A 26478-nucleotide genomic window follows, 5' to 3' on the forward strand; every position below is an offset into this window, starting at 1 on the left:
GGTCCGATTCAGAATCATAGAATGGTTACAGCACAGAAAGAGGGCATTTGGCCATTTCTGATTCACTCACCCATTTCCATTTTGCCATCCACTGATGCTGGTCCTTCTGGTATTACACTCTTTACTTGTAGAAACTCATCAGGCTCATCACCACCGATAATGGTGAATCCAAATCCCATGTTGCTCTTCTTCAGTGATGTTGTAAGAAACGTTCCCTTCAGCTGTGAAACATCTCGAGTGAAGAGTGGCTTTTCTATGTTGATAACGCAAAGAGAATAAGTATTTTAAAAAAATGTTTGTGAGACTTGTGCCATCACAGTGCTAAAGGCACTGAGAGTGTGCGGTTTTTATTTTTATTTTTAACCCTTTTAGTCTGATATCTGAAAAAAAAGTTTATTAATTTTACAATGATGAATACAACAATTGTTACTAATTTCAGAGCTCATCATTTAGTGGAGAATTTAGCAAATAAAAGCAAACTTTGACTAATGTGGAAATGAAAGGGTTAAAAACAATTACTGTAAGCATGCTAAAGCAGGTAACAGAAGACCACATTCCACTTCCAGTGCCTTTGACAACAAATAATAAGCTGTGATGTACAATTCCCCACTACAAATGTCTGCTTTACAACAGTGCAGCTTGACTGTGAAGTTGCACTTTGACATACCATACAGCCTGTACATTCCAGCACTGTCACTCCGATATTGAGACAGGTCATTCGTACTGCGCGACCGCTGAGGCAGAGAGCCTGGGCAGGTATGTTTGGGTCTAGGTAATGTTGATGATGAGCCTTCTACAGTTATAAAGGAGAAAAACCCTCATTCTTAGGCCTTGATCTTATGAATAATGACTATACTCTATAGAATATTGATAGTCCATGCTACTTAATTCAAAAGAACATTCATCTCCACCAAATCTAATATGTCCTAAGTTGTAGTTACAGCATCATTTTCTGCTATGATTGATGCTTTAATTACTTTATATTTGCTTTATGCATTAGTCCTGAAACATATTGAAAAGCTCTAAAATTTAATTAAGATACACTAACAGTAATAAACTTCAGCACGCAAGAAGGACATCACAATAACAAAGCATACAACATTTCAAACTTTATGCCATTTACATACAGCATCATAACGATATTACCTCGGAAACCAGGTGCTGGCATAGGGTAGGGCACTAGATCCTGCTGCATTGGACGTTGCTGCTGCAACTTCTTCTTTGCTTCGAGAACAGGATTTTCAAACTGGGTTTTTCGATTTATGTGACTAAAGCATCATATGGAAAAAAGAAAAATAGCAAGAGCAGAGGAATGGCACAAAAAAAGCATTGAAATAAGAGTAATCAAGAGTAGGAAATATGCAAGGAAGAAAAAATCCAGGAGACAGCGAGAGGTGACAAAAAACAAAGACATACTTAATATATTGTTCAGATCTTAAAGATACCAATATGTCTGATAGTTTTAGCTCAAAAAGAGAACATGTTAATTATCTTGTAATGCTCATCATTTTGTAATCACAATTCACATTTACAATAATATGTAGATGAAACAGTTGATGCCACAATTCACCTTAACGGAAAAAATGAAAGCATGATGAAAAGCTGAACATTCAAAAAATTGTAGAATGAAGTAATAATTGCCACGCACAATGCAGTAATTTTGAAGGTACTGTGAAAATTTCTTCACTAAATCTGTGATCCACTTATTTTTTTCTAAATAATTTACTAATGAAAAAAAATGTTCAGCAAACTTACTCAACATAATAGGTGCCATAGATTGGATCATCTATTTTCTCCCAACCATATGGTAGTTCTGAAATGACAGAAAGATGATTATTGATAAAAATATGTAATTAAAGCAAACATTAATTTATACATGGAACATTTCTCTGTCTTCTTTCTGAATATGTCAATCAACTGATTTTAAAATAAAAATTGAAAAGCCAAGGTGACGTGCCAAGGTCCATAATACAGAACACCATCAAAATTGTGAAGCGTAAATAAGAATTCAAAGTAAAGCATGAAGTAATGGTAAGGATTTTCAAGTTTGGGTTTTAAGAGCTTAAATGATTGTTGAAGAAAGAAAAGACTGAAAGAGGTGAGACATTCCATAATTTTAAGGTACTAAAAAGTTAGCATAGGGAACTCGGTGATAAGTCTTGATTTTAATATAGTGGGCTATACGATGAAGCAAGAGCATGAAGGGCAGTATATTTGAAGTTTAGATGAAGGTCCAGAGCAGTGCTGCCATTATAGCATTGATATAATAAAGAAACAAAAACATTGCAATGAAGTAGGATAAAGATTGGATTCTGAAAATGAAAATTAAATGTTTTTGCCTTAACCCACCCAGACATCAGTAACACTGTGAGTCAATGAATCTCAATGAAACTCCATCTCTCTTACAAGGGATTCCAATCTTCACCTTTGAAGATTTTGCCTTGGAATTCTCGCTAAAGGACGCTCTAACTTGGATGGATTCAACAATGGCCCACCTCGCTGGTCTTCTGGGATTCTGATCCCTTAGACTCCCGAGTACTCACTCAAGCAATGACTCACAAACAGAACTTCAGCTCTTTGGCTGCACCAAGCAGAACACTACCACGCCAAAGGTAGTGTCCCAACGGTTCATAGCATGGAGGCACCGACCTTTGGCTGCTGTCCTGAACCTTCAGGGTTTCCCCTGACCACTCCTTCAATTATTAGGGCTTCTCCCAAGCCCACTTCACTTAAACTCTGCTACCTGCAGACTTTCTCCAATTGGAATCTCTTTCTCTGCTCCTCTCTCTTTCCTTAACTTAATTAGGATCTGCTTCTGTCCCCTGTCTCTGACCCTTTCTTGGGGCTTCTTTTTGGGCCCCCTCCCAGTCCCCTTTCCCCTTCTTGGACCCTCACACTTTCCCCTTTCTGGGACATCTCCCTGTCCCCTCCCTGCGACATTTGCTGGCCATGGCACTCTGCCCTGGTCATATGACCTGGGTTTTTGCACCTTCTCTTTTTTTCCTCTTTTTGCGCAGGTATGTTCGGCCTAACTTGGGTCTGAAGAACTTACAAATAGCAGAACTCTGCATGTGCAGCCCACTCCTGGCCTGAGTCTGTGTAGGAAATCTGAGGTCTGTCAGAAGTTCTGACCTCTGAGCTCAGCAAGGTAAGTATAGTTTTCGTAACATCTTCACCCTTGGAAGAAAGATTCACTAGAGTGAAGGTTTCTTTACAAGAAGTACTCAAAATCATTGGGCGCGATTCTCCGTGCCGTGCCGGTTGGGAGAATCGCCTGGCGCGCCATTTTTCCACGCGACGCCCTCCCGTGAATCACCCAAGCGGCGAGATCGGCCCCGTCGAAGTCTGCGCGGCGCAGGCCGGAGAATCGCCCAAAATGGCGATTCTCCGCTACCCCCGCTATTCTCCGGCCCGGATGGGCCGAAGTCCCGACGGCGTGACCCCAGTTCACGCCGTCGCCATTCACACCTGGTTAATAAAGTCGTCAGCCAATCGTGCTGGCTGACGCTGAGCAGTGAGGAGGTGAGCGGACTGTTCCGAAGCTCCTGCAGACCGGGTCGGCTTCCCCGAGAACGCTGCGGCCAACGGGGAGGTGGGAGGGGTTGGGAGGGGTGGTGAGGGAGGGAGTGGAGGTGGAAGGGGGGGGTGAGGGAGGGAGTGGAGGTGGGAGGGGGAGTGAGGGAGAGTGTGGAAGTGGGAGGGGGTGAGGGAGGGAGTGGGGGTGGGAGGGGGGTGAGGGAGAGTGTGGAGTTGGGGGGGGGGTGAGGGAGAGAGTGGAGGTGGGTGAGGGAGGGGACTGGAGGTGGGGGGGGTTGAGGGAGGGAGTGGAGGTGGGAGGGGAGTGGACGTGGGAGGGGGTGAGGGAGAGTGTGGAGGTGGGAGGGGGCTGAGGGAGGGAGTGCAGGTGGGAGGGGGGCGAGGGAGAGTGTGGAGGGTGTCGTCCATCCGCGGATGACACCTGTCAGCCGCACTGATATGGCAGGACGGTGACGAGGACACGGCCGCAGGTTGTCGTGTGGCTGATGGGCACAGGCGACTGGCACACTGGTGAGGAGGACGGTGTGAACTGACCGTTGGACGTAGACAGTGACCAGGTGTTAGGCTGGCTGCGTATCTGCAGCATGACCAGGCCACCGGGGCACACAGGTATCCCATGCAACCCGGCTGGCGAGGTGTGGAAGAACCTCCGTGTAACATGTTGTTTCTCTGCCCCCCACCACCCTCCTGCAGGTCACCATGTATGCCAACCAGACAACGATGTTCACTGCCGTGGTTGGAGCCGCAGCACTGCAGGTGGCCATCCGGCAGCGTAGACTCAGACGGCCCACAATGGCTGCAGATGCAGCGGTTGGTGCTGCAGCAGAGGGGATGGCCGCGGAGTGGCCCTTCGTCGCCGCGCAGACCGCAGGCGCTCAGGCCCGGAATGTCCAGGGGGATGCTGAGGGGAACATTGACCCCCCGACGGCGAGGAGTGCACAGGAAACGGGCACTGATATCGAAGTGCTTGGGGGGGGGGAGGGGGGGGGGGAGGAGGAGGAGGAGCCACTGATGGTGGTGCCAGGACGCCACAGGCATCCAGCAAGGCCTAGGGTGTACCGTGACAGAATGTCGTTCGAGGCCCTACCGGACATTACATGCAGGAGACTACGGTTCAGCAGGGAGACGATCACGCATATATGCCACCTCGTGGCGCATCTCGCACCACTTGGAATGGGTGGAGGCCACACTATACCAGTCTCCGTCAAGGTGACGGTGGCCCTAAACATTTACGCTACCGGTTCCTTCCAGGCGCCGAGCGGGGACCTATCCGGAATCTCACAGGCATCGGTTCACAGGTGCATCAGGGCCGTGACCGACGCCATGTACACCATCACGGACAGGTACATTAAATTCCCCGAGGACCGAGCACAGCAGGAAGCACGGGCACGTGGATTCGCCAAGGTGGCCGGGATACCGATGGTCTAGGGTGTCATCGATGGTGTGCACGTCCCCATGCGCCCGCCTGCAGACAACAGGGAAGTGTTCATGAACATGAAGGGCGCATACTCCATGAACATTCAGGTGGTCTGCGACCCCCACATGAAGATCATGCACGTGTGTGCAAGGTACCCTGGGAGTGTGCATGACGCCTACATTCTGGCACAGTCGTTCATCCCCGCAATGTTCGATGGATGCCCCCCACCGGCTGAGGGGCTGGTTGCTGGGCGACAGGGGCTATACGTTGAGGTCACGGCTGATGACGCCAATACGGAGGCCTCAGACCAACGCGGAGAGCCTATACAACGAGGCCCATGCAGCAACCAGGGGTGTGGTGGAGCGGTGCTTCGGCCTGCTGAAGATGCGATTCAGGGCAATGTGTGAGGGGGGGAGGGGATCGGGGGTGCAGTGGCCAGAGTGTGAGGGGGGAGGGGATCGAGGGTGCAGTGGCCAGAGTGTGAGGGGGTGGGGGGTTGGATAAGGCATCACAATTAGGCGGGTATCATCAGGGCGTGCAGATATAGGCTATATTAATGCTGGGTGGGGAGACAGTTGGAGCCACGCCATGGCATCTCTCCGGGGGGTCCCGCTGCTCATGTGGGTAGAGTACAACGTTGTGCACCCTGAACCCCCCCCCCCCACTTCCCCCCCCTTGTGCCCGGGGGGAGGGATAGGGTGGGGGGGGGGGTTGGTTGTGACTCGGCGGCACCCTCATGGCATTTACCCTGGCAGCCCGAGTGAGGTTGTGCAGCTTCTTCCACAACTGCTTCCCGGACCGGGGGGTGTGCCCCACAGCAGTGCCAACTTCACGCCAACCGCGCCTCACCGTGCTGGACGGCTGGCGATGTCCATGTCTTGGGCAGAGGGTGGCCTTCGGTTTTCAACCTCATCGAGGAGGGTGTCCAGGTCCGTGTCCCAGAACCTCAGTGCGGCTCGTCAGGGGTTCAGCCATCTCTCCTCCTTCTCCTGGGTCCTTCCGTGCGCGGATCCCGCCATTTATGGCGCAGCGCCGTGTCATTCGGGCGTCGCGCGCTTACGATGCTGCTTTCGCGCCACGCCCCCCCCCCCCCCCCCCCCGAGTTCCTCGCGGCCCCGCTCCTAGCCCATTTTCGGGCCCTGAATCGATCGTGATCGGGGCCGTTTCGCGCCGTCGTGAAACCCGACGGCGTTCACGACGGCGTGGGCACTTAGTCGCGGGAGCGGAGAATCGCGCCCATTAACTTCTAACAAATAGCTTTTTACATGCTATTCAGATAAACTTGTCATTTTGTTCCACCTTATGGTATAGTTACAAAGAATAAATGAAGACAAAAGCAGTACACGTAACAAGTAGGATGAACAAGATTTAAACATCAGAGAGTTATCCTAACTCAGAATCTGTTTTTTCTCGTCAACAAGTATATAGGGATTTAGCAGCCACAATAGCCGCAGACCCAAATCCTGTAATGGCCGCTAAGTCTTGGGCGAGGCCAAAAAGGGAAGTTGCGAGCTTTCAGAACATCATCTTCATGGGCCCTCCCCGATGGCACAATCAGGGTCATGCCCAGGAAAGGCGCTAACCTGATTTGCATGAATTTGATCCATTATAATATACTTAGTGTGGTTATCATCACACCTTCAGCTCTCATTTAACCTTCACACCCACAGGCATGACATCACTCTGGCACGAATTTCTACTGCTTTTTAAATACTGGAACCAGGTTCCATGACCTTCGAGAGAGAAGGAGGTAAGTACCACTGTCTCAACCTAGCACCAGAAGTCCAAGGGGATAGAGCCTGCTGCCAACTCCGGGGGGGGGGGGGTCCAGGATGGGAGGGTTGCAGCTGGTGTGGGTGGTCCTGAAGTCTGCTGCCTGTGTTGTTTAAAGGTTCTGAGGGGGCTGTGTTAGTCTGCTGCCTGTGTTGGTTAAGAGTCCTTTGGGCAGTTTTTCAAATTTCTTTGCCCGGGATTCATTTTTACGAACTGGCCATCCTTCACAACCCATGCTGGCCGACTGTGCGACCTGCGCTGAGTGACCTTTGTGAACCATGCCGGCCGACGTTCGCTGCCCAATCTTCGCAACCCATCATTTTCGCTTACCTTTAATGTGACAGGTGAGCCTGCTTAGTCTTCACCACCTCACTTGTTTTGCCATTCAATGTTACATTTCTGCTAAAGATTTGAGCTGATGATTTAAGGTCTCACTGCATCCTTTGAAACAAATCCGTTGAAACAAATCAGAGGTTTGTCCTTGAACTCGCCATTGATGTTTTGAGGGTTTTAAACTTTCATTTGCCAGTAGCGCCCTGCGTATAACTCACATGGGCTTCGCATCCTGATCTGCATTGACACAATTAATAAAGCCATACCGTAAAAATCATCTATATACTGCTTTGTTCATGCTTTCAGCTTCTTCTTAGTGTGTTGTTCACCAGAGGCCCTGGAGCTCATACCAGCAATGCTTTGTCCTGCTGTAAATTCTCTTGAGTAAGGTTCTGTCAGGGTGTTCGATGCGCAATGCTAAGCTTGCATTTTTCATTTGGTGGTGATCGGGCCGGTGTGCTCTGCATGGGTGTTGGTGGGGGGGGGGGATGCGGGGAGGCAGGGGACCCCCATATGGTGAGTTGGGGCTTGGGGAGAGGGGCTCAGGGGGTCACGTTGGAGGCTCGAGTGATCGGGACGCCATTTAAAAATGGTGTCCCGATCTCTCGCTGCACTGAGGAATTCCAGCGAGCAGAGCACCTCAGTGCAGAAAATGGGGCTCTGCGGCCTCGTCAAGGAGTTCCCCGCTGAGGCCTCCGATCTACCCAAATGGGCGTTAGATAGCGGGGTGTTTCTTGGCGCTCTGAGCACCGGGAAACACCCAGCTAATCTCATGCGCTATGGGACTCTGACCCCATTCAGGTAATACCTGACCGAGATCTCAGAATGATGCAGCCCATTAGCTTTGCCCTCTAACATTCCTGAGATTCATGCTCGTCAAACTAACTGGCCATCAAGTGTTAACCCACAATGTTGCTGTTGCTGGTTCCTTCCTTTTTTGTAGCTGGAAAAAAGGACAAAATTTTCAAAAATCCATGAGTCCTGGAACAAGGGCTCAGGGGGTCGTTTGAGTCGTGAAGGCAATCCGGTTTGATGCAAGAAGATGCTGTGGGACCTGGTGCGCGATATTGATCCAAATGGGCCATCTGCTTTCGCAGATTGCTGATGCTGTTGTTGCTGGTGTGGTGAGTGCTATATGTAACTGGCACATCATCGCGGGCTAAACACGTTGGAAGTCAAGGTTGTTCAACTGCACCTTGAGCACCAGTGGAATATGTGGATGCCAGGATTTGGTTCCGATGCGATTGTGCCGTGTGGGAGGGCTTGCACAGCTGTGGCTCCTGGATGGAGAATGGCATTGATACGTGGAACAAATAACACATTGATGGACAGATCATTTCTTCGACAAAGGTCTGCACATGATAACACATTCTCAGGCTTATCCTCTGTTTCTGTTGAGGAACCTGTGAGGGGCGATACTGCATGCTTTGGTTTTTTTTGTGTGAAAATGAGCTGATATAGCTATGTACTGGTAATAATATGGAATGGTGATGTTTCCTTGTTGTTTGATGGTTAGTGTGATATGCGAAATGTTATGTAGTTCATTTTCAAATCATTGTTAATGTTGACTGTTTCATAAGCAAAATTTTCTCAAAGCCAAGGAGACCCAAAATAGTTCAAAGGAGGTCGGTTAGCTCAGATTGTTAAAGCGTGGTGCTAATACTGTCAAGATCACAAATTCAATCCAAGGAACATCAAAATAGTTCAAAGTCAAGGAATGAGATAAATACTCAGGGGTCAAGGCGAAATGCTTGGGTACGCAGTAGCGAGAGGCACTGGATTTGCTTATGTGCTGGAATCCAAAGCCTGCCGGTATTAGCCGCCAAGGGAGGCATCACCATACAGTTGACCCTACCCATTAGGGATGTGCGAAAACCTCACCCTCCTGTCAGATCCCCTGTGATATAGAGATTAAGGGAGTGTAAACCAACCGGGAGGCCAAAGGTGACTCTACTTGGGCGAGGGCAAAGGCTGGGCCCAGTCATGCAACAGAGATGGGTGGGCACCTGAGCTTTGAGTGAGCGGTCACCGCCGGATAAAGTGTGGGACTGGCTACTTCCAGGTCTGGATGGCCAATGGGTCGGGGAGGTACTGATGTTATCTGGCTGTGATACCAACCTGACTGTCTCTCTCTCTCATTTCTCACAGCGAACCCACCGATACCGGTATGGTGCCAATGGAGCTTGTTATTCTCCATACAGGGGCATAAAGGCACGGAAGGAGACCGTGGGTGTAAAGGACCAGAGTGTCCTTCATGGAGCTGTCAGACATCATGTGCCGTTGAGAATCCACCTCACACTGTACAGTACCCGTGCCACATCTTTGCCGACTTGGTGCAAGGTGGCAGCAGAGGACACCCGCTCCCTATGGCCGTGAAGGTCATGACAGCCCTCAACGGGTTGTTCCAGGGTTCCATGGGTGACCTGTTGACATGTCGCAGGCATCTGCCCTGCATCTGTGAGGTCACAGATGCACTGTATGCAAGGGCTTTAGACGTTATTCGTTTCGACCAGGACCAGGCCTAGTAAGACAAGCGGGTTATGTAATCCGGCATCATAGCTGGTCTGCCACAGGTGTAAAGGGCGATTGACTTCACCCATGTCACTCTACGTGCCCTGTGGCATCAGGGAGACCCTTCATAAATAAGAAGGGGTTCCACTCCCTCATGTGCAGCTGTTGACCGGCAGATGCAATTCATGCACGTGTGCATATTTTCCAGGGGGTGTGAATGATAGTTACATCCTTGGGCAATTGCAGACCCATGACATTTTAGAGGGTCACCCTAGACAGCAGCGATGGCTTGTAGGGGGCAAGGGATATCCCGAGGTGTTGGCTGATGACATCAGTGTGGAGGCCAGAGACCGCAGCAGAGGCACGGTGCAACAAAGCTCGCAGTGCCACCCGATCTGTGAAGGTGCCCTTCCACTGCCTCAACAGGTCTGCTGGGCATTTCCAGTATAGCCTCCAGAAGATCTGCCGGATTGTGGTAGTCTATTGTGCCCTACATAACCTTGCTTCCCGATTTTGGACTCTCCCGCAATCTAGCTAGCCTGCTTGGATTTGTACCCAACGTGGCGTGGCCGTTAGATCATGCCCCATGTATGTCTGATTGGAAACCAGCTACAAAATGATCTTCTTCACTTATCTCTTCCACAGTTTTCTCTTTTCATTTTTTTGATCAACGCCAGGTGAATAAACTTGCATCGAGGGAAATTTCCTCTCATTACTAAAGTCATTTTCTAGTTTATCCAAGAGATATACTACAGCCTTCTGCACATGTTTTGCTTATGCAATTAACCTATCCTTGTTTAAATGTTGCAATCACTCAGGGATAAATGTTCCCTCTCCATAATAGTCATAGCAATTAACAAAGCCATTGTGATTTTCAATCAGCACAGTAAAATTCACCTTGGAAATCTTATCAACCTTCAACTCAGCAAGTACCAGCACTCATATTTGTCGATGGATTTGAAATCTGGGATTAGCCCTCAATTTATATTGTGATCCTTGACCAGACTCCCAATTCTTTGGTAGGATTTGGTTAGGGACAAAGTTATGGACAAAGCAGTCAAAGTTTGAGATTTAAGGCACTTGCTCAATGAAGAAAATTACAAGATTCCAAACAAAAATAAACGTTTGGTATATCTTTAAAGTCAGTAAAGTAAAACAATATTAATCTTATATTCCAACATTCCGGGTTAATATGATATTCATAAGAATCAACAGGTAAACTGTGGTCGAACAAAGCAAGCATATAGCTTTCTTAACAACTTGAATGAAATTATCCCAATTGAAGAAGTTAAGATATAAGGAAAGTGAATAGAAATATCATAATGGGATGAAGCCATTTCATGTATGTCAATCAATCGTACAACTTTACCTATTGGTCAAATATGTTGAGAAGTAGCTGTAAAGCACATGAAACATTTATATAAATGATTAGTAACTCAGTAAGATATGTATAAAAAATGGTGAAATGTAATAGGATTTTGGAATCGACACAAGAACGGAGTTCAAAACACAGTATAGTACATAGATCTTGGCTGGAATTTTACGAGCCCCAGGATGGGAGGTGCGAAGACTGCCAAAATGGCATGGGAATGGGAATGGGGGGGGGGGGGGGGTAGTTTGCGACCAATGTCTTCCAGCCACTATCTCATTTTGCCAGCAGTGGGAAAGCTGTTGGACATGCTACATCCGGGAGCCATTGACCTACTTAAATGGCCAATTAAGAGCTTTTTCCTGTCTCTCTGGTCATTTTGCTTTCACTGGAGCAGTCTGCCACCACATGGGGAGACCATTCAGTGGAAACTGGGCATTTTCCGGCACTCCATGACCCATGGATGGACATGGCCACCCCTGTAGATGCCAACTCTCAGGGATCCTTCCCCCTCACCTCCCTGAACACCACCACCCATAATCAGAACATGTAGGTCAAGAAAAGATATACATATATCAGCAGAATGATCTTACTTTGATAAAAGCTGTAAAAGGGGAAATCATTTGTGTAGTATGATTGAAGCTAACGAGAATGATAATGTTCATTTATATCTGAATCACCTGCCATTCTCTTTAATGTATTCTGGAATGTAGAACTGGGTGTAAATAAGCAAAATTCAGCATAAACAATCAAGGACTGAGGAAAGTGTCAAACTCACCCTATGCATTTTTTCTTTTAAGTATGAAAACTAAAGTTTCAGGCCATCCAACGATCAGTCATACAGATTAGACACTGCATTTGTATGAACATGCAATTGTCGAAGATTTAAATGTTTAATGTGAATTATACTGATGCCATAAAATTGCTTACAAAGGAACAGAAAATACAATGCAGTTTTCATTGAGGATAAACATTTAAAAATTGTTCAAAAAAAATTACTAAACACAAGAACATTATCCTGTTTTCTGCTGTGCACAAAAATCAAGTTTAATTTTGTGCCTATTCTGAAGCAGCATAATTGTAGGACAATCCCTTGTTTAGCTCTTTGCTTCGGAAACCAAAGGGAGACAAGCTGATTCTCTTTGGTGACTTCAATACTCGAGATGGGAAGGACGCAAACCTTTGGAAAAGGTGTGTTAGGCAGGGAAGGCATGGGGAAAACAAATGCCAACGGTGTCCTCCTCCTGACAAAATGTTTAGAACATGACCTGGTTATCACAAACAACCTGTTCCGCCAGCTGGACAAGCAGAAGACCTCATGGCAACACACCCGCTCCAAGCACTGGCACCTAATAGACTATATTAGCGGGCGGCACGGTAACACAGTGGGTAGCTCCAGGGTCCCAGGTTCCATTCTCGGCTTAGGTCACTGTCTGCGAGGAGTCTGCACGTTTTCCCCGTCTCTGCGTGGGTTTCCTCCGGGTGCTCCGGTTTCCTCCCACAAGTTCCGAAAGATGTGCTGTTAGATAATTTGGACATTCTGAATTCTCCCTGTGTACCCGGACAGGTGCCGTAGTGTGGTGACTAGGGACTTTTCACAGTAACTTCATTGCAGTGTTAATGTAAGCCTACTTGCGACAATAAAGATTATTATTATATCATCCTGGCAAGAGACCGCAAAGACGTCCGATCACCCGCGCCACGGCTGGAGCCAACAACAGCTGGACTGACCACCGACTAATCTGTTTTACTATCTCCATCACCCTGGCCCCAAACCGACACTGGCAGAAGAAACTCTGCAGCAGGAGATTCAACGTCATTGGACTCAAAGGCCCCGAGAAGAAAGAGCTACTCAGCCGGCACCTCACAGCTAACCTGGCGACAACTAACGAGCCAAAGCAGCAGAACGCCCACAGTGTCTGGTCCGCCTTAAAAGCCACCATATTCAGCTCCTGCAAGGAGACGCTCCGGCGCTTGACCAGGAAACATCAAGACTGGTTCGACGAGAACAATCAGGTGATCCAGGATCTTCTTTGACCGCAAGCGCAAGGCGTTCCTAGCTGGCTGCTCCACCAAAACTCAAGTGAGAGGAAACAAGCCTACAGGCAACTGGAGGCCGAGGTGCAACAAAGAACCCGCGACCTAAAGAACAGATGGTGGGTGGAAAGAGCGCAGGAGACTCAACAACTCACCGACAACCATGATATGTGCGGCTTCTTCAGTACAATCAAGACCATCTGCGGTCCGAGTACCCAGGAGCCCACTCCACTGAACCAAAAATGGAGAAGCACTTTTCAAAGACAGTGGCAGTCAACGCCTACTGGAGAGAACACTTCAAGGACCTCCTCAACCATGACACAGCCTTCGACACAAGCGTCCTCGACATCATCCTGCAACACGCAACTCAGCGCAACCCTAGCTAGCCGTGAGGTTGAAAAAGCCATCCAACAGCTGAACAACAAGGCCTCTGGCACAGATTGAATCCACGCAGAAGTATTAAAATACGGCAGAGATGCACTCTTTTAAAAAATAAATTTAGAGTACCCAATTCATTTTTTCCAATTAAGGGGCAATTTAGCGTAGCCAATCCACCTATCCTGCACATCTATGGGTTGTAGGGGCGAAACCCACACAAACAGGGGGAGAATGTGCAAACCCCACACGGACAGTGACCCAGAGCCGGGATCGAACCTGGGACCTCGGCGCCGTGAGGCAGCAGGGCTAACCCACTGCGCCACCGTGCTGCCCAGGAGATTTACTCTTGACAAGAATCCACAACCTCCACCCTTGTCTGGAAGGAAGAGAGCATGCCTGATGATCTCAGAGATACCTTAATTGTAACCATCTTCAAGAAAGGAAACAGGCCCAACTGCGGAAATTACAGAGCGATTTCCTCACTCTCTGCCACAGGAAAGGTCATCGCGAGAATACTCCTCAACTGCCTCATCCAGTGACTGAAGAGTTCCTCCCTGAGTCACAGTGCGGCTTCCGCCCATCACGAGGCTCAATGGACATCATCTTCAGTGTGAAACAAATCTAGGAAAATTGCAGGAGCATCATCAACCTCTGTAAATGGATTTCTTTGATCTTGCAAAGGCCTTTGACTCTGCCAACCATGAATGACTGTGGAGCACCCGTCTCAAATTAAGCTGCCTGCAGAAATTCGTCACCATTCTCTGTCTGCTCCATAATGATGTGTAAGCCGTGATCTCCTCCAACTGAACCACAACAGACCCAAAACCTGTGCAAACTGGGGTCAAACAGGGTTGCGTCATCGTACCAACGCCCTTCTCCATCTTCCTTGAAGCAACTCTCCACTCGTCACCCTGAAGCTTCCCGCTGGAGTGGAGCTAACCAACCGGACAAGGGGGAAACTGTCCAACCTCCAATGCCTCCAGGCCAGAACCAAGACCATCCCAACCTCTGTCATCGAGCTGCAGTACGTGACAACGCCAGTGTGCGCGCACAGACACACATTCTGAGGTCGTTGATGCATTCACCGAGGCATGTGAGAGAATGGACCTGAGACTAAACATCCGGAAAACAAAGGTTCTCTCCCAGCCCGCTCCTGCCACACAAAACTGCCCCCAACCATTAAGGTCCATGGTGAGCCCTTGGACAATGTATGTCATTTCACATACCTCGGGAGCCTCCTCTCGGAGCGGGCAGACATTGACAACGAGATCCAACAATGACTCCAATGCACCAGTGCAGTCTTCGGATGCCTGAGGAACAGGCTATTCGAAGACTGAGACCTCAAAGCCAGCACCAAGCTCATTGTCTGCAGAGCAGCCATGGTCCCGGCCTCCTGTATGCATCAGAAACATGGACAATGTACAGCAGACATCTCAGATCCTTGGAGAGATATCACCAATGCTGCCTTCTCAGAATCCTGCAAATCCACTGGCAGGATAGGCGCACCAACATGAGTGTCCTCTCCCAGGACAATATCCCCACTATCGAGGCACTGGTCACGCTCGACCAGCTGTGATGGACAGGCCACATTGCCCGCATGTCTGACACAAGACTCCCAGAACAAGTGCTCTACTCCGAGCTCTGCAATGGCAAGTGGTCACTAGGAGGGCAGAGGAAACGCTACAAGGACACTCTGAAAGCCTCCCTAAATAAATGCAATAACCCCACTGACACGCTTGCCTTAGAATGAGCAAGCTAGTGTCATGTGAGAGTACCGTTAAGAAATGGATGTTTAAGCAATGTACCTTTAAGAAAATAGTGATGTCAGAGTGTGGGTGGAGCTGGGCTTCAGCTCAGCCATTTTGAAGTTTTAAATTTCAGTTTGAGGAGAAAGCTGGGAGTGTCTGTGTGTTTTGCTGAGAGCTGCAAGAAGAAAACACAGAACTGGTCTGTTGATGTCTGCAAATCCAAAGACTATAAATATATTGAATGTAACCTCATGTCTGTTTTTGAAATTGAAGTCTTTTGGATGTTTAAAAGAACAGTTTGAAGGATTATTTAGTGCCGTAGTCTTTTGGGGTTATCTTTAAAAACCCATGTGTCCATAATTGTAATACCACACCTGGGGAACAATCCGTGTGCTTCAAAAGCAACAATCCATTAAAGGTGGGAGTTGGGTGAACTCCATGATACATTTTGGGGTTCTGAAAATACCTCTCCCATAACAATTGGGGGCTCGAGGGGGATAAAAGTCTATCTATTGGATTGGCTTTTGTGAACTGAAAGACAGTGAAGGATTGTTGCTTTTCCGGTGTGGTATTTTAGTTTAAGTGGGGAGTGTGTGCTCTTTCAGAGGCTCAGACGTTTTTGGGGGTGGAGACGGTCACACGCAGTACCTTACGGACAGAGACTAAAAGCAGCCTGTTAGATTTGGCAAAAACATTGCAGTTAACATTACCTGACAAAATACGAAAAGATGAGGTAATTATGGCGGTGGTTAAGCACTTAAAGTTCCCTGAGATACCGTTTGACTCATTGGAAATGGCAAAAATTCAGTTGCAAATTAAACAATTGGAACATGAGAAAGAATTAAAGCGGCTTGAATATGAAAGAGAGAGAGAGGAAAAAGAAAGAGGAAGAGAGAGAGAGGAAAAAGAAAAGGAGAGAGAAGAAAGGAGAAAAGAAAGAATAGCCCTAGCAGAACAAAAAGAAAAAGGGATATACAGATCAGGTAAAAAGATAAAGAGAGGGGGTTTGAACTTCAGAAAATGGCCATGAAACATGAGTCAGTTAAAATTGGCAGACGTAAAGGGAAACGTACAGTTGGATGATAGTGATGAGGATAGTGAGAAAGAGCGTCATAGGCGAAGGCTTGGTGGGAATCTATTTAAATATGTCCAAGCATTGCCAAGGTTTGACGAGAAGGAAGTGGAAGCCATTTTCATTTTATTTGAGAAGGTAGCTAAACAAATGAAATGGCCACAGGACATGTGGGTATTACTGATTCAAACAAAGCTGGTAGATAGAGCTTGTGAAGTGTTTGCATCACTACCGGAGGAGGTATCTGGAACGTATGAGGAGGTGAAGAAATCCATCTTAAGTGCATATGAGCTAGTGCCTGAAGCTTACAGACAAAGGTTTAGAAATTTAAGGAAAGAATTTGGTTAAACATTCATGGAGTTTGAAAGGCTCAAACAGAGTAATTTTGATAGGTGGATGAGGGCTTTGAAAATAGATCAAACGTATGAAGCTCTCAGAGAAATTATACTTTTGGAGGGGTTTAAAAATTCAATTCCTGATGTAGTGAGAACTCATGTGGAAGAACAGAGGGTTAAAACTGTGAGATTAGCAGCAGAAATGGCAGATGATTATGAATTAGTTCATAAATCAAAGATTGGTTTCCGACATCAGTTTTAGCCGGTGAGGGATAGAAACTGGGGACATGAGACATACTCAAGTGGTAAAGGTAAAGGTGATCTGATGGGAGACAATAAAGAGAGTGTACCTCAGATTAAAAAATAAATCCAGGAGGGTGGAAAAGAGCTGAAAAGTTTCAAATGTTTTCACTGTATTAAAAAGGCCATGTAAAGTCACAGTGTTGGTGGTCGAAGAAAAGCACTGGAAAGGTTGATGTGGTAAAACAGGATAAGACAGTGGGATTTGTTAAAGTGGTAAAGGAAAGCCCAAGGGAAGTGAAGGAGATGCAAACGATTGTACAGCCTGTTCAAGACGTAATTGTTAAAGAAGGTGCCAGATGTCTTTAAAGAATTTACTTGTGTGGGTAAAGTTTACTCATGTGTATCAGGAAGAGCAGTTAAAGAAGTCACAATTTTAAGAGATACAGGGGCTAGTCAATCTTTAATGGTAAGAGATGAGGAATTATGCAGTTTGACAAGAATGTTGCCAGAAAAGGTGGTGATATGTGGAATTCAGGGTGAGAGGAGTAGCGTTCCATTATATAAGGTAGGTTGGACAGTCCAGTGAAGAGTGGTGAAGTGGTAGTAAGAGTAATAGAGAAACTAGCTTGTCCAGGAATACAGTTTATCTTGGGTAATGATATAGCTGGATCGCAGGTGGGAGTGATGCCTACTGTGGTTGATAAGCCAGTGGAAAATCAGACAACTGCAGTGTTGAAGGACGAATATCCTGGGATTTTTCCGGATTGTGTAGTAACAAGATCGCAAAGTCACAGGTTAAGACAAGAGGAGAAATCAAAGAGTGAAGATGAAGTTGAAGTGCAATTATCAGAAACGATTTTTGATCAGATGGTTGAAAAAGAACAAGACCAGGTGGAGGATGAGGCGGATATTTTTAGTTCAGGAAAATTGGAGGAGTTACAACAGGAAGATGTAGAAATAAAACGGATGTATCAGAAAGCATATACGGAAGAGGAATCTGAGAGTATACCAGAGTGTTATTACCGTAAAAGTGATGTCTTGATGAGAAAATGGAGACCCGCGGATGAAAAGTGGGCAGAAGTTCATCAAGTAGTATTGCCGGTAGTGTGTAGAAAGAAGGTGTTGCGAGTTGCATATGAGGTACCAGTGGGAGGTCATTTGGGAATCAGAAAAACTCAAGCTAAAATCCAGAAACATTTTTATTGGCCTGGACTACACGAAAATGTAGTTCAATTTTGTCAATCATGTCACACATGTCAAGTGATAGGGAAACCTCAGCAGTGATAAAACTAGCGCCGTTAATACCCATTCCAGCATTTGAGGAACCTTTTACGAGGGTCCTAATTGATTGTGTAGGACCGCTTCCTAAAACTAAAAGTGGGAATCAATATCTTTTGACGACAATGGATGTGTCTACTAGGTTTACAGAGGCCATTCCAGTACGTAATATTACAGCTAAAAGGATTGTGGAGGAGTTACTTAAATTCTTTACTAGATATGGACTCCCCACGGAAATTCAATCGGATCAAGAATTGAATTTAACTTCAAAGTTATTCGAAGAAGTTATGGATAGCTTTGGAATAAAATAATTTAAATCAACTGCGTACCATCCAGAATCACAGGGAGCGTTAGAAAGGTGGCATCAGACATTAAAGACAATGTTGAGGGCATATTGTCAAGATTATCCAGAGGATTGGGATAAAGGAATCTCATTCGTATTGTTTGCAATTAGGGATGCACCTCATCAGTTTACCAAATTTAGTCCTTCTGAACTAATTTTTGGTCATGAAGTAAGAGGACCACTTAAATTGATTAAGGAAAAATTGGTGGGTGAGAAATCGGAAATTACACTATTGGATTACGTGTCAAATTTTAGGGAACTTTTAAATAGAGCAGGTGAATTGGCTAGACAACACTTGAAAGTTGCACAAAATGTGATGAAACGGGTAGCGGACAAGAAACCTGGTAGTTTTGCCAGTGGGGATACAGTTTTAGTGTTGTTACCAGTGGTAGGTGAGCCTTTAAAAGCTAGGTTTTGTGGACCGTATCAGATTGAAAGGAAAGCGAGGTGAATTATGTGGTAAAAACACCAGATTGAAGGAAGACTCACCGAGTGTGTCATGTGAATATGCTTAAAAGGTATTTTGAAAGGGAAAGAGAGAAAAACGAGGCTTTAATGATGGTAACTCAAAGTGACAAACCAAATCCAGATATCTGTGAATTTGACATACCTCAAATTAAATTGGAAAATGAGGATGTTCTTAAAAATTGGGATGAATTGAGAAGTTACCTGCCAGAGGAAAAACAAACTGACCTGAAAGAGTTATTGGTATCACAAGGGCAAGTTTGTAGAGATAAATTGGGAAGTACTAAAATGGCAATACATGTAGAAGATGTGGGAAATGCTGTTCCAATCAAACAACATCCATATAGACTTAACCCTTTAAAATTGGCACAGGTTAACAAAGAGATTGAGAGTATGCTTAAAAATGGCATAATTGAAGTGGGTTGCAGCCAATGGAGCTCACCCATGGTGATGGTACCTAAACCAGACGGTACCCAACGGTTGTGTGTGGACTATCGAAAGGTGAAGATAGTTACAAGAACGGACTCTTATCCTATCCTTAGCCTTTGGATTTCGGCGGCAGCGGTGCGCAGGGGCCTTCTGGGAGGTGAGTATTTACTTTAAAAAGCCTTGCCTTTACAGGAGCAGCCCTTTGGATTTCGGCGGCAGCGGTGCGCAGGGGCCTTCTGGAAGGTGAGTGCTCACTTTAAAAAGCCTTACCTTTACAGGAGCAGCCCTTTGGATTTCGGTGGCAGCGGTGCGCAGGGGCCTTCTGGGAGGTGAGTAGTGAATTCAAAAACCCTTACCTGGTCCCGTGTCTGTTCTTCTTTTCTGTTTTATTTGTTTTTATATAAGGCGGGAACCGGAAGTTCGACCCGCGGACCTCTGGGAAGTCCCCCCCCCCCCCCCCCCCCCCCCAACCAATAAATTCTGGTGGAGAGGAAACCCGAGACACTACACGTGTAGTGTCTCCCACCCGCCCTCCTCCTCTAACCTAATAATAAGACCAATTGGTGTGAGGTAAGTGCCATATTATATTATTATTATATTATTAGAATTGTGCAGGTCAAGGTTCGGAGGTGGAGGAGCAGTCTCTGTCAGCGAGAGAACCTGAGAACATCTAAGACACTCAGAAGGTAAGAAGGTAAGTAAGTGATTTTTACTCATTTTTACTTTTATACCTTTTTTCAAATTGTGTGTCGGGGGGTAACTGAAGTGACATCACAGAAAAGCTGTGGCCAGAGTGGCTGGTTGGGATTCTACACTAAATTTAAAAAAAATTTGAGTATTTGGTAACTAATTAAACATAATAACTTAATTATAATTTAGAGGGATATCTAAGCCAGAGATCGGAGAGTACTATAGTTAGCTATCGCATTTCTATTAGAAATCTAGTGCTAGGAAACAGATAGTTGACAGTAACTTTGAAATAAAAAAAAATATATTTTAAAAAAAAGACAAATTTTAATTTTAATTAATTGACGCAATGTCAGTTAGAGGGGTGCTGTGCTCTGACTGTGAGATGTGGCAGGTCCGGGAGGCTTCCAGCCTCCCGGATGGCTTCATCTGCAGAAAGTGCACCCAACTGGAGCTCCTCACAGACCGCATGGTTCGGTTGGAGCAGCAATTGGATGCACTTAGGAGCATGCAGGTGGCAGAAAGCGTCATAGATCGCAGTTATGTAAATGTGGTCACACCCAAGGTGCAGGCAGAGAAATGGGTGACCACCAGAAAGGGCAGGCAGTCAGTGCAGGAATCCCCTGTGGTTGTCCCCCTCTCGAACAGATATACCCCTTTGGATACTGTCGGGGGGGATAGCCTATCAGGGGAAAACAGCAGCAGCCAGAGCAGTGGCACCACGGCTGGCTCTGATGTTCAGAAGGGAGGGTCAAAGTGCAGAAGAGTAATAGTAATAGGGGACTCTATAGTCAGGGGCACAGATAGGCGCTTCTGTGGACGTGAAAGAGACTCCAGGATGGTATGTTGCCTCCCTGGTGCCAGGGTCCAGGATGTCTCCGAACGGGTAGAGGGCATCCTGAAGGGGGAGGGCAAACAGGCAGAGGTCGTTGTACATATTGGTACTAACGACATAGGCAGGAAGGGGCATGAGGTCCTGCAGCAGGAGTTCAGGGAGCTAGGCAGAAAGTTAAAAGACAGGACCTCGAGGGTTGTAATCTCGGGATTACTCCCTGTGCCACGTGCCAGTGAAGCTAGAAATAGGAAGATAGAGCAGCTAAACACGTGACTAAACAGCTGGTGTAGGAGGGAGGGTTTCCATCATCTGGACCACTGGGAGCTCTTCCGGGGCAGGTGTGACCTGTATAAGAAGGACGGGTTGCATCTAAACCGGAGAGGCATAAATATCCTGGCCGTGAGGTTTGCTAGTGTCACACGGGAGGGTTTAAACTAGTATGGCAGGGGGGTGGGCACGGGAGCAATAGGTCAGAAGGTGAGAGCATTGAGGGAGAACTAGGGAATAGGGACAGTGTGGCTCTGAGGCAGAGCAGACAGGGAGAAGTTGCTGAACACAGCGGGTCTGGTGGCCTGAAGTGCATATGTTTTAATGCAAGGAGCATTATGGGTAAGGCAGATGAACTTAGAGCTTGGATTAGTACTTGGAACTATGATGTTGTTGCCATTACAGAGACCTGGTTGAGGGAAGGGCAGGATTGGCAGCTAAACGTTCCAGGATTTAGATGTTTCAGGCGGGATAGAGGGGGATGTAAAAGGGGAGGCGGAGTTGCGCTACTTGTTCGGGAGAATATCACAGCTGTACTGCGAGAGGACACCTCAGAGGGCAGTGAGGCTATATGGGTAGAGATCAGGAATAAGAAGGGTGCAGTCACAATGTTGGGGGTATACTACAGGCCTCCCAACAGCCAGCGGGAGGTAGAGGAGCAGATAGGTAGACAGATTTTGGAAAAGAGTAAAAACAACAGGGTTGTGGTGATGGGAGACTTCACCTTCCCCAATATTGACTGGGACTCACTTTGTGCCAGGGGCTTAGACGGGGCGGAGTTTGTAAGGAGCATCCAGGAGGGCTTCTTAAAACAATATGTAGACAGTCCAACTAGGGAAGGGGCGGTACTGGACCTGGTATTGGGGAATGAGCCTGGCCAGGTGGTAGATGTTTCAGTAGGGGAGCATTTCGGTAACAGTGACCACAATTCAGTAAGTTTTAAAGTACTGGTGGACAAGGATAAGAGTGGTCCGAGGATGAATGTGCTAAATTGGGGGAAGGCTAATTATAACAATATTAGGCGGGAACTGAAGAACATAGATTGGGGGCGGATGTTTGAGGGCAAATCAACATCTGACATGTGGGAGGCTTTCAAGTGGCAGTTGAAAGGAATACAGGACCGGCATGTTCCTGTGAGGAAGAAAGATAAATACGGCAATTTTCGGGAACCTTGGATGACAAGTGATATTGTAGGACTCGTCAAAAAGAAAAAGGAGGCATTTGTCAGGGCTAAAAGGCTGGGAACGGACGAAGCCTGCGTGGAATATAAGGAAAGTAGGAAGGAACTTAAGCAAGGAGTCAGGAGGGCTAGAAGGGGTCACGAAAAGTCATTGGCAAATAGGGTTAAGGAAAATCCCACGTACATAAAAAGCAAGAGGGTAGCCAGGGAAAGGGTTGGCCCACTGAAGGATAGGCAAGGGAATCTATGTGTGGAGCCAGAGGAAATGGGCGAGGTACTAAATGAATACTTTGCATCAGTATTCACCAAAGAGAAGGAATTGGTAGATGTTGAGTCTGGAGAAGGGGGTGTAGATAGCCTGGGTCACATTGTGATCCAAATAGACGAGGTGTTGGGTGTCTTAAAAAATATTAAGGTAGATAAGTCCCCAGGGCCTGATGGGATCTACCCCAGAATACTGAAGGAGGCTGGAGAGGAAATTGCTGAGGCCTTGACAGAAATCTTTGGATCCTCGCTGTCTTCAGGGGATGTCCCGGAGGACTGGAGAATAGCCAATGTTGTTCCTCTGTTTAAGAAGGGTAGCAAGGATAATCCCGGGAACTACAGGCCGGTGAGCCTTACTTCAGTGGTAGGGAAATTACTGGAGAGAATTCTTCGAGACAGGATCTACTCCCATTTGGAAGCAAATGGACGTATTAGTGAGAGGCAGCACTTTTTTGTGAAGGGGAGGTCGTGTCTCACTAACTTGATAGAGTTTTTCGAGGAGGTCACTAAGATGATTGATGCAGGTAGGGCAGTAGATGTTGTCTATATGGACTTCAGTAAGGCCTTTGACAAGGTCCCTCATGGTAGACTAGTACAAAAGGTGAAGTCACACGGGATCAGGGGTGAGCTGGCAAGGTGGATACAGAACTGGCTAGGCCATAGAAGGTAGAGAGTAGCAATGGAGGGATGCTTTTCTAATTGGAGGGCTGTGACCAGTGGTGTTCCACAGGGATCAGTGTTGGGACCGTTGCTGTTTGTAGTATATATAAATGATTTGGAGGAAAATGTAACTGGTCTGATTAGTAAGTTTGCAGACGACACAAAGGTTGGTGGAATTGCGGATAGCGATGAGGACTGTCGGAGGATACAGCAGGATTTAGATTGTCTGGAGACTTGGGCGGAGAGATGGCAGATGCAGTTTAATCCAGACAAATGTGAGGTAATGCATTTTGGAAGGTCTAATGCAGGTAGGGAATATACAGTGAATGGTAGAACCCTCAAGAGTATTGAAAGTCAAAGAGATCTAGGAGTACAGGTCCACAGGTCATTGAAAGTGGCAACACAGGTGGAGAAGGTAGTCAAGAAGGCATAAGGCATGCTTGCCTTCATTGGCCGGGGCATTGAGTATAAGAATTGGCAAGTCATGTTGCAGCTGTATAGAACCTTAGTTAGGCCACACTTGGAGTATGGTGTTCAATTCTGGTCGCCACACTACCAGAAGGATGTGGGGGCTTTAGAGAGGGTGCAGAAGAGATTTACCAGAATGTTGCCTGGTATGGAGGGCATTAGCTATGAGGAGCGGTTGAATAAACTCGGTTTGTTCTCACTGGAACAAAGGAGGTTGAGGGGAGACCTGATAGAGGTATACAAAATTATGAGGGGCATAGACAGAGTGGATAGTCAGAGGCTTTTCCCCAGGGTAGAGGGGTCAATTACTAGGGGGCATAGGTTTAAGGTGAGAGGGGCAAGGTTTAGAGTAGATGTACGAGGCAAGTTTTTTTACACAGAGGGTAGTGGGTGCCTGGAACTCGCTACCGGAGGAGGTGGTGGAAGCAGGGACGATAGGGACATTTAAGGGGCATCTTGACAAATATATGAATAGGATGGGAATAGAAGGATACGGACCCAGGAAGTGTGGAAGATTGTAGTTTAGTCGGGCAGCATGGTCGGCACGGGCTTGGAGGGCCGAAGGGCCTGTTCCTGTGCTGTACATTTCTTTGTTCTTTGTTCTTTGTTCTATCTCATGTTTGGAGGTTTGCACTGAGAAAGTAGGACAATCTGCTTTTATTTCCAACTTCCAGACTGGAAAGAACATTTAAAACATCGTATGGAGTTCTTCGATCGACTTCAGGCGGCGGGTTTGGCCATGAAACTAGCCAAAAGTGAATTTGGAGAAGCCCGAATCACTTTCCTTGCGGAGTTTCCGATACCCTCAAGACGAAGGGAAATAATGTGATCTCTTAGCATGAATGAATTTGATCAAACCTTTGTGCAAAAGATTTGTAGCTTGGTTGCAAGATTTGTAGCAGATGGAATTGCTAAAGAAATGTCAAAAATTTCAATGAACAGCGGACTTTCAACAGGCATTTGACTGCCTGAAAGCTGTGATCACCAATGCACCTGTATTGGAGAATTGCAAGGGGCTCTGTGGTCAGATTGAACTAAAGTATTTGATTCTAACGAGAAATGCCGAGGAGTAGAGGATTGGATGGATTGTGCAGAGACTTTCTTGTTCAAAGAGACTGTCAATCGAGAAAATTTTCGGTTGGAGGAAGAAGAACGAAGAAAAATGAACTATATTCTTATACCTGTTTGCGTGTGTTGCTTTTTTTCAAACGAAAAAGTATTTTTACTGTGTGCATTTCTTAATTGATGGTGCGAAGGTGAAAAATGAAACCATCTTGAAGTTGATGGTTTATTTTTTTTTCTTGGGGGGAGGTGTCATGTGAGAGTACCTTTAAGAAATGGATGTTTAAGCAATGCACCTTTAAGAAAACAGTGATGTCAGAGTGTGGGTGGAGCTGGGCTTCAGCTCAGCCATTTTGAAGTTTTTAGTTTCAGTTTGAGGAGAAAGCTGGGAGTGTCTGTGTGTTTTGCTGAGAGCTGCAAGAAGAAAACACAGAACTGGCCTGTTGATGTCTGTAAATCCAAAGACTATAAATATATTGAATGTAACCTCATGTCTGTTTTTGAAGGTGACGATTTTTGGATGTTTAAAAGAACAGTTTGAAGGATTATTTAGTGCTGTAGTCTTTTGGGGTTATCTTTGAAGTAATGGGTGTTAAGATATTCAATGTTTGTTTTTTAAAGGTTAAATTGAGTTCATAGAATAAACATTGTTTTGTTTAAAAACCCACGTGTCCATAATTGTAATACCACACCTGGGGAACAAGCAGTGTGCTTCAAAAGCAACAATCCATTAAAGGTGGGATTTGGGTGAACTCCATGATACATTTTGGGGTTCTGAAAATACCTCTCCCATAACACTAGAGAAAAAGCATCTACAAAAGTGTCAATCGGGTGGAGCACGCGGAGGCCAAACGTAAACAGCGGAAGGAGAGTGCAGAATCCAGAGTGTCCCATCTGCCAAACTTGTGGCAGTGTCTGCTTATCCAGGATCAGACTTTTCAGCCACCGCAGAACCTATCACCAGGAGTGGAACTAAGTCATCCTTGATGCTGAGGGACTGCCATAGAAGAAGCTCTTTAGCATGAGGTAGAGACAAAATAAGCTGCATTCTGGCACAGGGATCCATTGACTGGCAGAAAAAGGGTGATGAAATTTGAGCATATCATAAATAAATGTGTAATGCACTTGTGCTGTGAGTAATAATTCTATCTTTTATATTGGGTATTTGCTTTACCCCCACTTGCAAATGTCTTACGATACAACTAAACAGGAAATTCTGACACCTTATTCAATATTATTTGTAGCATATTGTCAATGTTAGAAATGCAGGACCCGCACTTCCAGTGGTGGCCATGGAGGAGTAGGTCGCACATTCGATAGCTCCCGCCTGTAATGGACTTTCGGACCTTTTGCCCCTGACTTTACTTGGATTTTTTGGGATAAATTGGCGAACTGTGCTACAGTAAGGAGGATTCCCTCTCTGATGTATGGAGAATTGGACCAGAAGTGGCCGTGTGAAACGACTCAGTCCTGGTAGTGAGAAACAAGCGGAGCTGGTACCGCAGGACTGCATGGCGGAGAGCAAGGGCCGAGGAGAGGCGGCTCAGTGGTCGACGGAGCAGCTGGTGAAGTTTTTTTGAGGGTTGCTTCGCCAAGCTGAAAAAGGGATACGCTGGACCCGATCAAGACTTCGATCGATCAAGTAGTCTTGAATCAGGAGACCCAGGGGAAAGCGATAAGGGAGATCGAACAAAAGCTATCCGACCAGGAGGACTATATAACCGTGCTGGAGAACAAGGTTGAGGTGCTGGACGACCGCCTGAAGAGGATGCAGGAGAAGCTGGAGG

The 26478-nt window shown here is 46.5% G+C and overlaps 1 protein-coding gene across 22 annotated transcripts in view; it reads right to left on the reverse strand.

Moving 5' to 3' along the window:
- The window catches only part of magi2a (membrane associated guanylate kinase, WW and PDZ domain containing 2a), a 1087579-nt gene that overhangs the window by 181217 nt on the left and 879884 nt on the right, over nucleotides 1–26478 (reverse strand). For 15 of the 22 annotated variants that reach the window (XM_072471360.1, XM_072471357.1, XM_072471356.1 and 12 more), the window contains 4 exons: nucleotides 1756–1813; nucleotides 1147–1268; nucleotides 668–793; nucleotides 71–253 (listed from right to left, as the gene is read on the reverse strand). In XM_072471360.1, coding sequence (XP_072327461.1) covers nucleotides 71–253; nucleotides 668–793; nucleotides 1147–1268; nucleotides 1756–1813 — 489 coding nt within the window. The remainder of the gene's footprint in view (nucleotides 1–70; nucleotides 254–667; nucleotides 794–1146; nucleotides 1269–1755; nucleotides 1814–26478) is intronic. The other 7 variants (XM_072471362.1, XM_072471376.1, XM_072471373.1 and 4 more) reach the window with 1 other exon arrangement.

The sequence above is a fragment of the Scyliorhinus torazame genome, chromosome 13 (genome assembly GCF_047496885.1).
Source record: "Scyliorhinus torazame isolate Kashiwa2021f chromosome 13, sScyTor2.1, whole genome shotgun sequence".
Taxonomy (NCBI): Eukaryota; Metazoa; Chordata; class Chondrichthyes; order Carcharhiniformes; family Scyliorhinidae; genus Scyliorhinus; species Scyliorhinus torazame.